At 35.7% G+C, this 17,861-nt stretch overlaps 1 protein-coding gene across 5 annotated transcripts in view; it reads left to right on the forward strand.

The window, feature by feature from the left end:
* Asb3 (ankyrin repeat and SOCS box containing 3) overlaps positions 1–17,861 on the forward strand; it is a 120,401-nt gene that overhangs the window by 57,951 nt on the left and 44,589 nt on the right. For all 5 annotated transcript variants that reach the window (XR_013428987.1, XM_013357201.4, XM_078029180.1 and 2 more), the window contains 4 exons: positions 8,485–8,597; positions 9,213–9,348; positions 14,511–14,688; positions 16,975–17,172. Coding sequence is in view for 4 of the 5 variants with exons in the window: in XM_013357201.4 (XP_013212655.3) it covers positions 8,485–8,597; positions 9,213–9,348; positions 14,511–14,688; positions 16,975–17,172 (625 nt within the window). In the remaining variant the exon portion in view is untranslated. The remainder of the gene's footprint in view (positions 1–8,484; positions 8,598–9,212; positions 9,349–14,510; positions 14,689–16,974; positions 17,173–17,861) is intronic.

The raw sequence follows: 17,861 nt of genomic DNA on the forward strand, positions 1-17,861 counted from the left end.
AAAAAAATAGAAGATTAAAAGGGATTTAAAGAAAAATAATAATAGTAGAAATGGAAAATGAGATTTAAAAAATAGAATAAAATAAAATAATATGGATTAAAAAACATTTAAAAAGACAGTAAAAAAAAAAAAATTTATAAATGCAGTCCTAGAGTTCGATTAACTGCTCTTCCAGTGGGTGGAGCTATGCCCACCGGGCCAAGTTTCTCCTCTCAGTAGGCGGGAGTCAATCACTGTGCAGTGGTACTTCCTCCCGGATTGGGCGGGTCTCCATTCCTGCTGATCGCTGTGTGGGCGGGGCCTTTTGCAGACCTGGTCAGGGGTCGTTTGCAGCACTGGGTTGGCAGGTGGAGGGTGGTCGTCTGCAGCTCCAAACCGCCAGAGGAGGTTCACAGAGTCGGGCCCTCGGGGCCGGGCAGGCAGCGCCTGCTCCCCCACTCACTGCAAGGGTGTAGGCAGCGGCCGCTTGGCGGTAGCCAGCGGCGGTTCACAGAGCTGGTCTGTGGGGGCCCAAGCAGCCAAGCAGGCAGCGCCGGCTCCCAAGTTCACTGCGCCGTGTGAGCAGCGGCTGGTTGAGGTTCACCAAGCCAGCCCGGGGGAGGGGGGGGGGGACAGGCAGACAGCCAGCAACTGCTCCCAAGTTCGATGTTACGTGTGGGCAGTTCACAAAGCCGGGCTGCGGGGACCCAGGCAGGCCGCTCCTGCTCCTAAACTCGCTGCAGCGTGTGGGCGGCGGTCGGCTTGGGTTCACAGGGCCCGCCCGCCGGGGTCCAGGCAGGCAGCAATGATTCCCAAGAACAATGCATCGTGTGGCCTGCGCCAGCTGCAATTCACAGAGCCAGCTCGCAGGACCCGGGCAGGTCGCTCCTGCTCCTAAACTCGCTGCAGCGTGTGGGCGGCGGTCGGCTTGGGTTCACAGGGCCCGCCTGCGGGGATCCAGGCAGGCAGCAATGGTTCCCAAGAACAATGCAGTGTGTGGCCTGCGCAGGCTGGGATTCACAGAGCCAGCTCTCGGGGACCCAGGCAGGCAACGACCGTTCCCACGAATGCTGCAGCGTGTGGGCAGCGGTCGGCTTGGGTTCACAGAGCCCGCCCGCGGGGGTCCAGGCGGTTAGTGTCCGCTCCTATGCTCACTGCAATGTGTAGGCAGCGGCCATTCGGTGGCCCCCGGTGGGACTGTGCCCCTGCTCTGGGTTGCCGAGATTCAGTATTTTGTGACAATCTGACACCTCCTATTAAACTTACTAGTTCCAGGAAGGTCTCCTTTCAGAGGAAATTTGCTTGAAGTTTCCCAGCAGGACGCATGTGGGTGTATTAATGAGTCTCTCTGATCCCCTTACCACGGAGGCATTGTATGTGCTGCCTCTTCGCTGGCAGCCATCAAATATCTGATTTTTTATAAGTATTTTTTAGTTGTAATTGACATAATACCTTTTATTTATTTATTTATTTTTTTAATGTGGTACTGAGGATCGAACCCAGGGCCTTGCAGATGCTCGGCGAGCGCTCTACCTGAGCTGCAACCCCAGCCCCAAAATATCTGATTTTTAAAAATTTACTCTTTAACAAATGCTATATTGAATAAGATTATTATTTACTAATAATAATTTAGTACTTAAACACGTATGTGTATATCAGCCCTTATTTTCCCAGATGGAATCTTGAGTCCATTTCTTCATGAAGTCTTCATATAGGGCTTGTGACTGAATCTAATGTGTTACATACCACAAATGAGTTTTATCTTTGGTTGAAAGTCTTGGGTGAGACAATGGGTACTTCTGGTTCGTCCATTTCTCATTTTCAAATAATTGTTAAGATGTATATGTCTACTTAGATTACTCTTTATTTTCTTCTTTTCCCCTCTAATTTAGGAAATGTAAAACATTTTTTTCTTTAAAAATATAAAATGTTTCCCAAGAAATTATTGTAGGAAATGATAGTCTCATGTCATTCTTCCTTTCTTAAACTTTTGTACTGAAAGCTTCCTTCAGTACTATGATGTGTGGTTGGAGGCGCAGTGTTTCTACCCTCGGAGCTTGTGGTTTTTCTCTTCTGCTGTCTCAGCTGGATAAAGTCTTACAGTCAATACTTGTCTGAATTGAAGACAGGATAATTTTTCCCACTTCTTTTTGTATCTGGGACATTTTGAGCTCTACCCCCCCAAAATGCAGCATATTTTGTTCCTATTCCTTATTTGTGGACTCTGGATACTGGTGAAATACCAGATATTATGATTCTTCCTTTTTTTTTTCCTTTCTAGGAACCCATGCTACATTTCTAAGTTCTAGATTTACACATTTCCTTTCTCTAATTGAACATTTATCACAAGACATAGTGGTTGCAACTGATGACATGGCTTCTTGTTTCCAATTTCAGGCATATATCTTAGAAATAGATATTTTAAGTTAAATTCCAATTTAGTTATATTCTAAATGTTAGACTGATTCTGTCCAGTTGGAAAGGTGAGGAAGTTCAATTCAATAGTAATTCAACTGCTTAGCCAATCAGTTTTGCTTATCAGTGGAATAGTAGAAGTTGTAGCTGAATTTCATTATGTTGTCCTACGTTGATTAGGTGATTATCAGACCTTTGCACTATTAATATTAGTTCCTGATGCCAAGGGCTTACTATTTAATTGGAAATATTTTAATAACTAGAATTAGTTATTATACAAGGCAAGCTATAGTACAGAGCACAAGAGCAACAGAGTGTTATGAAGGTAGCTTTGTCCCAGTTACTGTTATTATTCTGTTATAAATTCATTTATTTTTTGACTTATCTCCCTCTCCCTGTTTTAAGTTTTAAAGTAGGTTTCAATTAATATATATAAAATGTGACTTTAATATTACCAAGTAAGTAGAACATAGTTCAATTAGATTTGTTTTTGATATGTTTTTGAAAATTTAGTTTAGACTGTATGCACATTGGAAATATTTCAGATATTTGCTGGGGCTGTAGCTCAGTGGTAGAGTGCTTACCTAGCATGTGTGAGGCCCTGGGATTAATTCCCAGCATTGACAGAAGAAATATTTCAGATACATGTTTTGCGAATTCCCATATTGAAATTACCTTTATAATTTATGAAAGTCTCCTTTAAAAATTCACAGACAGCTGGTGTGGTGGCACATGTCTGTAACCCCAGCCACTTGGGAGACTGAGGCAGGAGGATCACAAGTTCAAGGCCAGCTTCAGCAACTTAAGGCCCTAAGCACGTTAGTGAGACCCACTGTCTCAAAATAAAAAAATTAAAAGAATTGGAGACATAGCTCAGTGGTAAAGCTCTTGGATTCAATTACCAGTACCCCTCCAACCCCCAACAAAATTCATGGACAATTTTAAACATATATAAAAGCATAGAGGAAAAATATAGTAAATTGCCATGTACCTAACATCCAACTTTAGTAGTTGTCAATTCAGTATTAGTATTGTTTCCTTTACAGTCTTATTTATTACCCTCACTCATATTTTTTAAGGAAAATCCCATTCATCATATAAAAATACTTGCATACCTATCTCCACAGGATAAAGATACTTTATTATAACTAAATTATCATATCTAAAATAATAATTCATTAATATCAGATATCCAGTTAGTATTGAAATTTCCTTTATTGTTATATATTTGTGTGTGTGTGTGTGTGTGTGTATTTCAGTTTGTTGAAATCTTGATCCAAATAAGGTTCATGTAGTTTAATTATTTGATAAGTTTTTAAGATCTTTTTAAATATAGTGCTTTATCAATTTTGCCTCATGTAATATTTGTTACCTGTTCATATTGATTCTGAAACAGTGTTTAAAGGATGAAAGACCATTGATCTTTTAAGTATCTGCCAGGTTTGATAGTGGTGTTTCAGAAAAATGCAGTTTACAAGAGTTGAGTCAATTTTCCGTTGTTCTCCAGATGCCATCTTGTGCCCAGTTACTAATGCTTATTTTTGTACATGTTACTTTAAGATTTGAATTGGGACATAACGATGATTATGTTACTGCTGATGTGATAACAATGGGGACATACAGTTCCCTGGTTTTGAAATGATTTGTCCTAGGCATTTGTGCCCATAAAATAATTTCTTCCTCTTCCTTTTTCTCATCTTTCCTCTTTCTTCCTCAAAATATTATATAATATTCTTCATATGAAAATGATATGATCATTTTCATATCATGTATAAATCAATTATATTTGATAATATTCAAATATCAAAGAGATATGAAGAATTTAATGTCACAGGCAGTAGAAACTGAGTAGGAAGTTACAACTTGAGAAAAGGCCATTGAATTTGATGACCTGGGTGTCACTAATGATTATTATCAAGGGAATAATTACAAATGAATTATGGGAGTGAAGTTTGCATGCTACTTATGGATAGAGACTTTGTAAGGTCCATGAAGGCAGGAATTTTGATCTCTCATTTGCTTCTGTATTTTTAATACCTCGAACATTGCTTGGTATGTTGTAGACAGTATTTGTTGAACAGCTGATTGGAAAAATGGAATCAGTGAATGTAGACTTAAGGAGAGTGGTCTTTGGGTGAAGTTTAGTGGCAAAAAAAGTAAAAGAAAATAGCATATTGATAGCAGGGGTCATGACAAATTGTTTGTTTTATTTTTAAGACTAAACCAGTTTACAGGTTAAATAGTAGAACCCACCAGAGAATGGGTGATACGAGAAATTAGTGAGGAGGCAATATAACATAAAATATCCTTGTGTAGGCCATTTCCACCAAGTTAACATCACTGATTCAGTCAGGTAGGGATAATTTGCCGTCATTACTTATACATTTATCATTTCTCTCTATATCTTGGTAGGCAGAAGTATTCTTTTTTTTAAATATATTTTTAAGTTGTTGATAGCCCTTTATTTATTTATTTATTTATATGTGGTGCTGAGAATCGAACCCAGTGCCTCACACATACCAGGAAAGTGCGCTACCCCTGAGCCCCAGCCCCAGCCTGGCAGAAGTACTCTTAATGCTTTGATATCCTTTTCTATGGTTCCTTCTTTACCTATATCCCCACTGTCCCCATAGAATACAAAAATACTCGGTGTTATAGTTGCTTGATGGTTGACTCTATGTTTTTGGAAAAGATTTGCATAGTCTTATTTTAGATGTGGGACAGTTTCTAACCACAGTAGTATACTTGCTTTTCTCAGAAGGATTGAGAAAATCTGTAGAAAATAATGACTTCCTTTTTGGAAGTGTACTGTTCACAGTGTTAGATCCCTTCTTCAATTGGATAAAGACAGTATTATTACATTTCTTCCAAAGCAGAGATTTTGGTAGTAAATGTAAGCTATAAATATACTTTCATAAACTACTATTTCACAGTTATTAATCATTAAATTTATTTTATTTTGAAATAATTAGCAAGAGCTGTGAAAATGTTATTTATTTGCTTATGTACAGGTTTCACTCTTGTTATTAGGAAGGGTTTTCAGTAGAGATGTAGAGATCAGCAATTTTAATTTATGATATTAAAAATGAGAACAGTTTTTCTGTCTGACTTCTATACTGTATTTAATAATCATAGTAAAGTTATTTTCTTTTTTATAAGGTCAGTGTAACTCATAGAAAACAAATTTATCTCCATCCTCCTTCATATCAACAACAACCTGATAATTTTCAACTCAGGATCTGGCTAACTATAGACTGATTTTTTGCAAGCCATCACTGCTAATGATAAATGACTTGGATTTGAAACAGATTTTCTTCCTTTTCTGTCATGACATCCACCCCAAATTAGATTGACTTTAGATTGAATATAGAAAAATAACTTAGCTTGAAAAACTTGTTGTTTTTTCCTTGATAAAATGCTTAAATATTAACTTAGAAATAAAGTAAATGATGTTAAACTTATTGGATACATTTCTGAACCTGCCCAGAATGAGGGAATTTTTGATTAAAAGACTTCCTAGAGTTCTTATGAAGAAATAAGCTTTGGTTTGCATTAGTCAGTTTTTCATTGCTATAACCGAATACCTGACAAGAACAATTTAGAGGAAGAATGACTTACTTTGGCTCACAGTTTCAGAGCTTTCAGTCCACAGCCACCAGCTCCATTGCTTTTGGCCTGAAGCAAGGCAGAACATTATGGTGGAAGGATATGCCAGAGGAAAGCTGCTTTGGGACCCAGAAGAGAGAGAGATTGAGATGGGGTGGGGGAAGGGCTGAAGAAGATAAACTTTTCCAGGGCACAACCCCAGTGATCTACTTCTTCCCCCTAGGATCTATTTGTCAGTGTTCCATGTCATCTTCAGTGGATTAATACATTAGATCATAAGGTCAGAGCCTTCACGATCCAACCACTTTTCAAAAGTCTCATCTCTGTACATTGCCTCCTTGGGGACCACACTTTCAACATAGGGAGATGTACATTCCAGATCCAAGCTATAAGTATAAATTCAATATCTAAAACTAATAGAATATTGCCAGGTACCATGACAAAAACCCTATAATCCCAGTGACTCAGGAGGCTGAGGCAGGAGGATCACAAACTGTAGTTTAGCAAGACCCTGTCTCAAAAACAAAACAACAATATAAAAGGGGCTCAGGGTTGGGGATGTAGCTTGGTAGTAGAGCACCCCTGGTATCCCAAACAAACAAATCCCCAGTATCACAAACAAACAAAACCAATCTCACTGCCAGTAAAAAACTAATAGAATATCAATGGCATGTTACTTATCTTCAGTAATAATGAGTATACTTCTTGCTTTACATTTTAAGTATTTTATTTCCCCCATTGTTTCATCTGTCTTAACATTTTTCAAGTGTAATTGTCATCCAAGTAGCTAATGCCTTTCTCTTTTATGCCTGAGAATTGTTGATTCCTATATTCCCATTTCCATCCTCTACTCTAGAAGGAGATATAGAATAATTGTTTAAAATAAAATATATAGCCACGCACATGAAGTTAGGTCTTCTTATACATATCTCAACTCTATTGTAGATATTACTATTTCTCCAAACTTAAAATTTAATAAAAGAATTTAATAGGTGTGGGGCTATTAAATTTTATCTTATTTGCCAATGATTTATGAGTATGTGTGTTTGTGTATGTGTATACTTACTTTATGTAGCACTACATTAGTAACCCCTAAGTATCCCCTCATATGCAGGGAATACATTCCAAGATGCCCAGTAGATGCCTGAAGCTCTATGTTTTCTACCCCCTTCCCTGAAATGAAATGGCTAAGATTACTTAATGACTAATGGACAGGTCCTGTTTACAGTGTGGATATGCTAGATGATTCATGTCATGGGAAGGAGAAAATTAACAGCCTGAGTTTTCATGATACCATTCAGAACAGTAAGCAATTTTAAATTTATACACTGTTTATTTCAGGAATTTTTCCATTTAAAATTTTGGGCTACCATTTACTGTGAGTGACTGAAAAGTGTAGAAAGTGAAATTGGATAAGGAGAACTACTGTATATAATTATATTCTGGCATTCTGTTTTTCATTAACTCCATGCTTAAACTCTTCCAGAATTATTGTGTTCTTCTTAGCAAGATTTTCTGGTAGATACGTTGTGGAAGGTTTAGCCCTACTTGCTTGTTGTACCAACTTGATAACATGTTCCCCCAAGTAGATTGTTTATTCTTACTAAGTAGTATTTATAAACTGTTATATGTACTTGATATTAGACTTAAACATACCTTGTTTTAATGTTAAGTTACATATGTAAATGGAAGTTCAATATTTGTGTGTACTCTTTTTGGGGGTTATCTGTAGGCATATAAATTATTTCTTCGGAGCTTCTATTATACCAGCAATTGGGAGTAATCAGTTTTAGTTATTAGTTAAATAACATATTTCTCTAATGACAGTTTTTGGTTTATCTGGAGTCCCCCTTTAATTCAAATATATGAGAAGATTTTTATTGGTGGATATAAGAATATCTTTTTTAATATTTATTTTTTAGTTGTAGTTGGACATAATACCTTTATTTTATTTATTTATTTTTATGTGTTGCTGAGGATTGAACCCAGGACCTCGCACATGCTAGGCAAGCACTCTACCGCTGAGCCACAACTCCAGCGCATAAGCATATCATTGGTTGTTCATGGTGGTGAAAAAATGTCCAAAATTGAGAATTTATCTTTCACTTTGTCAGTGATTCTTGTAATTTTTGATCAAATGGTAATGATAGCAAACCTTTCGACCTTTTTGAGACTATTTCTCCAGACTGGTACTATTTCTTCTGAACCATATTGTCTTTATTTTCAGAGAGAATGTTTGCTTTTTGTCTCCATTTCCTCTGTGTCTTTTAGCACACTATTGAAAATAATTTTGTATGTGCACAGAAAGGATTAGGTGTATGTAAATGAGTTTGGGTTAAGACATGATTTTGTGATAACTATTTAGGAATGGTCACAGCATTGTGAGTTCTGAGGTGAATAAGTGATGAGAACATTACCAAAGTGTCTAGTCCTATAAACAACCTTTTTGCTGACAAAAATTTTTTTGACTCCTGTGTATCGCAGCTGTTGAAAATGGACAGATAGATGTGTTAAGACTGTTACTTCGACATGGAGCAAATGTTAATGGATCCCATTCTATGTGTGGATGGAACTCCTTGCACCAGGCTTCTTTCCAGGTAATCTCTGAATTTATTATTTCATTTCCATGTAAATTGTGTGTTTTACCCTTTCAAAATGACAGTGCTGTACAGTTTTTGCTTTCTACTTGCCTGTGATTTATGATGGTTAGTGCAGCACAGAAAAGGCAGTCTAAATGCTAATGATCATTCTGAATAAGCCAACTGCTATGGTAGCTGTAGCAACTTTGGGCTATAAGGATTATTTAAATTTTTCAAATGTTGATAGCATAGTTAACAAACATCAGAATATATGGAATGTAAATTGATAAAGAGCAATAGCTTCTTTATAATGGTGTGTTTAGAACCTGTATTATCTCCTTAGTGCTGGGTTAGTAAACTAATTTTGCAAAATTTCATAAGGATTATAATCCTTAGAGATCAATATTTAATCTGTTTACATTTATTGGGCTAGCTAAAAGTATGGTATAATTTCATTGTTTGATCATTTCCTTCCCAACCAATGCAACCATAAATTGTTTTGTTGATTTTTTTCTTCTTCAAGTTTTCCTTTACTGAGAGGATTAAAAAGAAAAACAGAAAAAAAAATACAATAAGAAAAAAAGATACCTTCCACTTTTTTCTTTTTATTTAAAATATGAATCTGTGCTTTAGGAAAATGCTGAGATCATAAAATTGCTTCTTAAAAAAGGAGCAAACAAGGAATGCCAGGATGACTTTGGAATCACACCTTTATTTGTGGCTGCACAGTATGGCAAGCTAGAAAGCTTGAACATACTTATTTCATCGGGTAAGATTAATTCATTAGCCTTTGCACTGTTGATCATAAATTTTAACTTTATATCTTCTTAGGAAAAATAATTCTTGACCCATATATAAATAAGGATATGAAATTAATGGTTTTATGTACATGGTAAATAAGCATATATATATATATATATATATATATATATACAAGTTGCTTTATAAGCCTGATTATTGACTGTCTATTACTAGCAGTGCAATGCATAGCTACTAATTTTTCTGTGTAAGAACATTCGTGTAAGATCTGTCACTAAAGCAGGTTTATTGGCAGTTTGAATGATGGAGCTGCCCTTTCATTTAGGGACCAGAGCACTTCCAGCTTCCTAAGGTATAAGACTAGTTTAGGCCTAATTAATTTATTATATGGTTATTTTATATATTAAGCCTTTATATTTATGTTTTAATAATTGTGTATTTATTTGAATGGGTTTATTTCAAAGCATGCTTATACTTTATTATGTTAATAGCAACACAAGTCTGCTAAGGTTTTCTCTGTGATAACCATTACACATTTAGCATTGCCAGAGAGGATGATGCTAAGAGGGCATTCTTAATTTGTATGACATTTTTGTGACTAGAAGTATTTATTATTTGGGGCTTTTAAAATCTTGACTGTGTACTCTCAAAATTCTAATCTGATGAAGCATGGATAGTTGTGGGGAGGAGAAGTATCACCAGATTTTTTTTCAGGCAATTTATTTCAGTATCTGGGCTTTTAAAAGTTACCCTCAAGCTGGTCATGGTAGTATGCAACTGTAATCTCAGAGTCTTGGAAGACTGAGACAGGACTGCAAGTTTGAGGCTGATGCCAGCAATTCAGTGAGACCCTGGCTCAAAATAAAAAGGATGGGGGATATAGCTGAGTGGTAAAGCACCCCTGGATTAAATCCCCCCCACCAAAAAAACAAACAAAAAACCACCCTACCTTCAAACAGACAAAAAATCTATTTAGACACCAGGAAACTGATTTTCTTAACAAACCTTCAAATATTTAGTTTGAAATATGGAGGGGAAAAAAGCAAATTAACTGCTAGTTTAAATGTCTGTTATAAATAATGAACTTATAAATATTAGAGTTGAAAGGAAATTCTAAAATAATTTCTTCCTTTCTTTTTTCTGGCGTGGATACTGGGGATTGAACTCATGGGCACTTGACCACTGAGCCATATCCCCAGCCCTATTTTGCATTTTATTTAGAGACAGAGTCTCACTGAGTTGGTTAGGACCTTGCTTTTGCTGAGGCTGGCTTTGAACTTGTGATCCTCTTGCCTCAGCCTCCTGAGCCTTGCGCCACCATACACAGCTCCAAAATAATTTCTTTAAATATTTTTATTTTTATTTTTTTTAGGTTAAGAATCTCAGGTTCCAAGTGTTAAGTGCCTTGCCAAAAATCTAGAAACTTATTTTCTGACAGAATAAGAATCAGGGTAGAAACTTTTCCTACCATGAGGCAGACAGTGGTTGGAGAGGATGGCTTTGGGGACTTTCTTAGGGTGTTGAGTTTCCCTTCTGATTTATCTGATTATGACCATCCCTTCCCCCTCCTTAGTTTTATCCCAGGCATCTTCAGCTAGCATAGGATTCAGATCTTCTGACTTCTGACATTCCTTCCTTTACTCTTTAATACTCCTGAGGACTATCCTAATTCTATTAATGCTTCCAGTCCCACAGGTTTCAATTATTAATGTTCAACTAATATTTTGAATAAAATAAGTTAAACTGCACCTCAGAGGTTCTCCCTTCATGCCAAGTCAGCCTTGTCACCTATTTTTTTTGTCCCTTTTCCTTCTTCTTCTTTTCTCCTCCTGAATTATTATGAGTTGCAAGTTGAAAAGGTATTTAGCAATGTTTATAATGTAATTGTGTGTTTCCAGTTCCTTAAAGTGACTTTCCTTTTAGTGAAATATCTGTTTTTTTCTTCCAACGTTTCCACCTATAGTCTTATAGAAATGGGTTCCTTACATTTTCTAATACTTTGAAATTCTCTTTCAAAATGGAACATTGATTTTTTAAAAAAAAGTTAAGCAGGGCTCTTTTCTGATTTAGTCTTTTCTTTTTATTTTATTTTATTTATTTATATAAGACAGCAGAATGCATTACATTTCTTCTTATACACATAGAGCACAATTTCTCATATCTCTGGTTGTATAAAAGTATATTCACAACAATTCATATCTTCATAACTATACTTTGGATAATAATGATCATCACATTTCACCATCATTTAACCCCATACCCCCTCTCTTCCTCTCTAACCCCTCTGCCCTACTTAGAGTTCGTCTATTCCTCCCATGCTCCTGCTCCCTATCCCACTATGAATCAGCCTCCTTATATCAAAGAAAACATTGAGCATTTGGTTTTTTGGGAATGGCTAACTTCACTTACCATTATGTTCTCTAACTCCATCCATTTACCTTCAAATGCCATGATTTTATTCTATTTTATTGCTAAGTAATATTGTGTATATATGCCACATTTTTTTTTATCCATTCATCCATTGAAGGGCATCTCGGTTGGTTCCATAGTTTAGCTATTGTGAATTGTGCTGCTATAAACATTGATGTGGCTGTGTCCCTGTAGTATGCTGTTTTTAAGTCCTGCTTTCCATATTGGCTGCACCAGTTTTCAGCCCCACCAGCAGTGTATGAGTGTACCCTTTTCTCCACATCCTCACCAACATTTATTGTGTTTGTCTTCATAATAGCTGCCATTCTGACTGCAGTGAGATGAAATCTTTGAATAGTTTTGATTTGCATTTCTCTAATTTCTAGTGATGATGAACATTTTTTCATGTATTTGTTGACTGATTGTACATCATCTTTTGAGAAGTGTCTCTTTAGGCCCTTGGCCCATTTATTGATTGGGTTATTTGTTTTTTGATGTTTAGCTTTTTGAGTTCTTTATATACCCTAGTGATTAGTGCTCTATCTGATGTGTGAGGGGTAAAGATTTGCTCCCAAGATGTAGGATCTCTATTCACCTCATAGATTGTCTCTTTTGCTGCAAAGAAACTTTTTAGTTTGAGTTCATCCCATTTATTGATTCTTGATTTTAATTCTTGCGCCACAGGAGTTTTATTAAGGAAGTTGGGGTATAATCCCACATGATGGAGATTAGGGCCTACTTTTTCTTCTATTAGATGCAGAGTCTCTGGTTGTATTTCTAAGTCCTTGATCCATTTTGAGTTGAGTTTTGTGCATGGTGAGAGATAGGGGTTTAATTTCATTTTGTTGTATATGGATTTCCAGTTTTCCCAGCACCATTTGTTGAAGAGGCTATCTTTTCTGCAATGCATGTTTTTGGTACCTTTGTCTAATATAAGATAATTGTAGTTTTGTGGGTTAGTCTCTGTGTCCTCTATTCTGTATCATTGGTCTACCAATGTGTTTTGGTGCCAATGCCATGCTGTTTTTGTTACTATTGCTCTGTAGTATCGTTTAAGGTCTGGTATAGTGATGCTGCCTGCTTCACTCTTCCTGCTAAGGATACTGGGTCTCTTATTTTTCCAGATGAGTTTTATGATTACTTTTTCTATTTCTATGAGGAATGTCATTGTAATTTTGATCAGAGTTGCATTAAATCTGTATAGTGCTTTTGGAAGTATGGTCATTTTGATAAGATTATTCTGCCTGTCCAAGAGCAAGGTAGATCTTTCTATCTTCTCAGGTCTTCTTTGATTTCTTTCTGTAATTTTCATTATATAGATCTTTCACCTCTTTCGTTGATTCCCAAGGTTTTTTTTTTTGTGTGTGTGTGTGTGTGGCTATTGAAAATGGGGTAGTTTTCCTTGTTTCCCTTTCTGAGGATTTCTCACTGACACACAGAAATGCCTTTGATTTATAAATGTGTTGATTTTATTTCCTGCTACTTTGCTGAATTCATTTACTAGTTCTAGAAGTTTTCTGGTGGAACTTTTAGGGTCTTTCAGGTGTAGAATCATATCATCAGCAAATAGTGCCAATTTGAGTTCTTCTTATGTGTATCTCTTTAATTTCTTTAGTCTATCTAATTGCTCTGGCCAGTGTTTCAAGAACTGTGTTAAATAGAAGTGGTGAAAGAGGATATCCCTGTCTTGTTTCAGTTTTTAGAGGGAATACCTTCAATTGATTTAATCTTTTCTTAGTAATGGTTTTCACTTCTTTCTGAAGCTGACAGCAGGTATTGCACCCACTTCTTCTAAGTAAGAAGATTCTAGTTGTCTAGCATGTTTGGAATTCCTGAAGATTCCATAGTTTTTTTTAACTTACCATTTGTATTTTGCGTAGTTTTTATCTATCTCAGGGCTTTGGTTTATTCAAGGTGCATTTATAAATATCCTTTTAAATAAAAGAGAGTTTGAATTTCCCCATCTATTATGATTTTTCTATTGAGTTATATTCCATAAAATTTAAAATAATCTCATGAACATGTGGTAACACAATACTTAACATATTTAATACATTGTTTGCCAATGAGAAAAGTTTGGGGTCTATTTTCAAAACTTTCACAAAAATTAAAGTCATTCTCAACTTTTTAAAATCTTTATACACTGGTATTGAAACAACTTGATTAGTTTTATTATTATAAAGTAAGCTTAGAAATCTATTTAAAAATACCTTTTTATTGTCAGCTTTGTCATGCAATAATCTTGAAGGAAGAGGTGTAATAAAGAGCATAGTTAATATTAATACTAGTTTTAAGTCATAGATTCCATGTATGTTTTATCTATTGGTAATTTTTTTTCATGGATCTTAGCCTAAATCAATTAATGGCATCTATAATGTCTCAAAACTTGGCCTTTTCTCATCTTTCTCAATAAGTCTCAGAAATGTTACCCATATTTGATGGTTTGCATTTTACTTTTATATGTTTACATTTTGAACCCAGAGTGCTTGTTGGAGGAGGGATTGAAATGAAATGCATATTTCATTGACCAGGAGTTGTGTTTTAGTTAAAAATGAATTCTAAAATATGATTGTTTTCTTGCTGACATAAGAGCAAAAACAATATAAATGATTCCTAGCAAGTTAGCAATATGTGTTTATTCAACAATATCCATGGAGAGAGAAAAAATGTACTGTCAAACTCTTTTATGGCTGTTGCTTTGAATTTTATAAGTTTTTTTAACATTAATGAAGATTTTCTGTTAAATGTTTTATTTTGTGTTAGGAGCAAATGTAAATTGTCAAGCGTTGGACAAAGCTAATCCCTTGTTCATTGCTGCTCAAGAGGGTCACACAAAATGTGTGGAACTTTTGCTATCCAGTGGGGCAAATCCTGATCTTTACTGTAATGAGGACAACTGGCAGTTACCTATTCATGCAGCTGCACAAATGGGCCATGCAAAGTAAGTGTTAAAAACAGAGAATAAAAATGATCTCCTAATTAAAAGTTAATAAGGAATAAATCTGGGCCAGACCTTTTACCTCCAGGCAAAATCCTTGGTATTTCCCTCCCTATCCAATCTGCTTGGTGACTAGGTCTGTTCCTAATCTGTCCCCATGTTATCTTTAGCTCCTCTTTTTTTTTTTTTTTAAATATTTATTTATTTATTTTTAGTTTTCGGCAGACACAACATCTTTGTTGGTATGTGGTGCTGAGGATCGAACCCGGGCCGCACGCATGCCAGGCGAGCGCGCTACCGCTTGAGCCACATCCCCAGCCCCTCTTTAGCTCCTCTTGATCTTACTTTCCTTCCATGAGGCAGAATGGTTAGAGATGGGGTACATTCTGAGGCTTTCTTAGGGTGTAGTGTCTCCCCTCTGATTTCTCTGATTATGACCATCCTTTTACCCTTTTTAGTTTTATCTTCAGCTAGGATTCTGATGCCCTCATTCACCTACATTGTCTCCATAACCTCAGAAAGTATTTGAGCTTGTGACCCCTCACAGTGGAGTCTTTCATTCGTATATGCTGAGTAGACCTTCCTATCTTGAACCCTTTGGTTGGAATTCTTTTTATCTCATCTTTCTTAAGAGTTCCTGTGAATTTATCGGTGTTTTTTGGGAAGAGGAAATCAGGAATTATAGGACACTTAGAAACTGGTAACCTAGTTCTATAAGACTATGGCTGCCTATTATATATAGACACCTAAAAGTTTTTTTTAAACATGTCTACAATCTTTAGAGTCATAATTCTACCATAATACTTTTTATAGCTGTTGTTGGTATTATTTAATTTAAAGAATAAAAATGGTCATTACTTTGTTTACATACTAGGAAAACAGAGTCTACAATTTGCTTATTGTACCACTAGGTGGCATGGTATTTCATTGTGTCTTTAAAGGTATTTGTAAGCTTATTTGTGCTTTGAGGAAAAGAGTAAAAATTTTCAAACCCATTTAAACAAATGGACACATTTATTCAATTTAAGAGCTATTAAGTAGACCCTTTATTTTAGCAAGATAATTAGGTTTTAGAATTTTATATTTTTCACTATGCTTCTTCCCCACCCCTTTTCCTGTGCTGAAGATTGAACCCAATGTTCAATGGGTTCATGCTAGGCAATCACTCTACCACTGAACTACATCTCTAGCCTTCTCACTTCTTTTTTTTAAGCATTACTCTTAGATGCAGTTATATGCTGAGCTTTATAGTTGATACCAAAATTCCTTTAGGAATTTACCCTTAATTTTGAGACTTCTGTTTGCCATTAATGACTCCTCCTAGCCTACTTCAAAGGTAACCCTTTCTGAGAATGTAAGTTCTCCTTTAATGTTATCTTAGGTCTAGTTTACATAAGGAAAAATCGCAAAGAGAAATACAATGTTATAAACATACTTTGGAGTAGCCCTGTCTTTTCCCAGAAGTGGGGAAATTTCCTGGCTTACTTAATCCTTACAGTTTTATTTTCAGTTTTAGAAGAGAACAATAGTTCTTTTTTCTCTTCACCTGATTACTAGACCTAACTTTACAAATAATCTAAGAACTTTTAGTGATTTTCCTTAGAACTTTTCTCTACCTAGCATCCAGCTTCTTTATAATTTGCCTTAATTTTTTAATTTTTTTTTTTTTTTGTGTGTGGTGCTGGGGATTGAACCCAGGGCCTTCTGCATGCAAGGCAAGCACTCTACCAACTGAGCTATATTCCCATCCCCAAATTTGCCTTAAATTTCAATAAGCGCATATTTTTTTCAAAGAATATCTTAGCAGAAATTTGAATTTCTTCCTGATGAAAATACTATTCTTTATTTCATGTCACTCATTATCTTTAAAAATTTATACTAATTGGAAAAAACAAAATTAATTGGTACTTTTAGAAGGAAGGTACTTTATTTAGTAATATATATTTAATCATTTAAGATCCTAAAATATGTAACAGAATTTGAATTTTGGAGGGAAGGTGGTAAGTCAGTAATTTGTTAAAAAAAAAAAGATAAAAAATTTACCTGTTTACTTGTAGGAACATTACATAATTCTGTTTCAGGTATATTTAAGGACCTTTATATTATGCAACTACAAGTGTAACATTTGAACTAGTTAGTCATGTAGTAATTACCAGAGATAGCAAGTATACTAAAGACAGAAATACTTCTTTAAATCAATAAATGTCTTAAAATACATGTAATGGAAATGTTGCTTACCCTCATATAAATATGAAAACATTAAATCCTCCTGAATTTGTTTATTTGTAGAATCTTGGACTTGTTAATACCACTTACTAACCGGGCCTGTGACACTGGACTGGACAAAGTGAGCCCTGTTTACTCTGCAGTGTTTGGAGGACATGAAGAGTGCCTGGAAATATTACTCCAGAATGGCTACAGCCCAGATGCCCAGATGTGCCTTGTCTTTGGATTTAGTTCTCCCATGTGCATGGCTTTCCAAAAGGAGTATGTATATCTGCTATATTTTAAGTCTTTTTTGTTATATGGAGATGTGGTGATATTTGGTATCTTTGTTAGTGCCAAATTGCTAACTTTAAAAACAAAACAGAGGGCTGGGGTTGTAGCTCAGTGGTAGAGTTCTTGCCTAGCACACATGAGGCTCTGGGTTCAATCCTCAACACCAGATAAAAATGGAATTAAGATATTTTGCCCACCTACAACTAAAAAGTAAATATTAAAAATAAAACCAGAAAAATCCACTGTGTACCTTATTTAGTATAGCTATAGAAAAAATGAGGTTATAATGTCAGATTGTTGTCCCCTCACCCTCTTTTTTTTATGCTACTATGAATTTAATCTAGAGCCTGGTCAATTTTCCTTCCCTCTTTGGATCTAGGTTACATTTTCTTTTTTTTTTAATATTTATTTTATTAGGTGTAGATGGACACAACACAATGCCTTTATTTTTATGTGGTGCTGAGGATCAAACCCGGGTCCCGCCCATGCTAGGTGAGCGCTCTACTGCTGAGCCACAATCCCAGACCCCTAGGTTACATTTTCAGTGAGGCAATTTCAGGGATTACTTGAAATGTTTTAACATAAAAGTAGGAATTCTCTAATTATCTTTGTTCCTTCAAAACAATTCAAAAATTAAAAATGGGACTTTATCAAGTATGACAATGATTGTATTTCTG

The sequence above is a fragment of the Ictidomys tridecemlineatus genome, chromosome 12 (genome assembly GCF_052094955.1).
Source record: "Ictidomys tridecemlineatus isolate mIctTri1 chromosome 12, mIctTri1.hap1, whole genome shotgun sequence".
NCBI classification, from domain to species: domain Eukaryota; kingdom Metazoa; phylum Chordata; class Mammalia; order Rodentia; family Sciuridae; genus Ictidomys; species Ictidomys tridecemlineatus.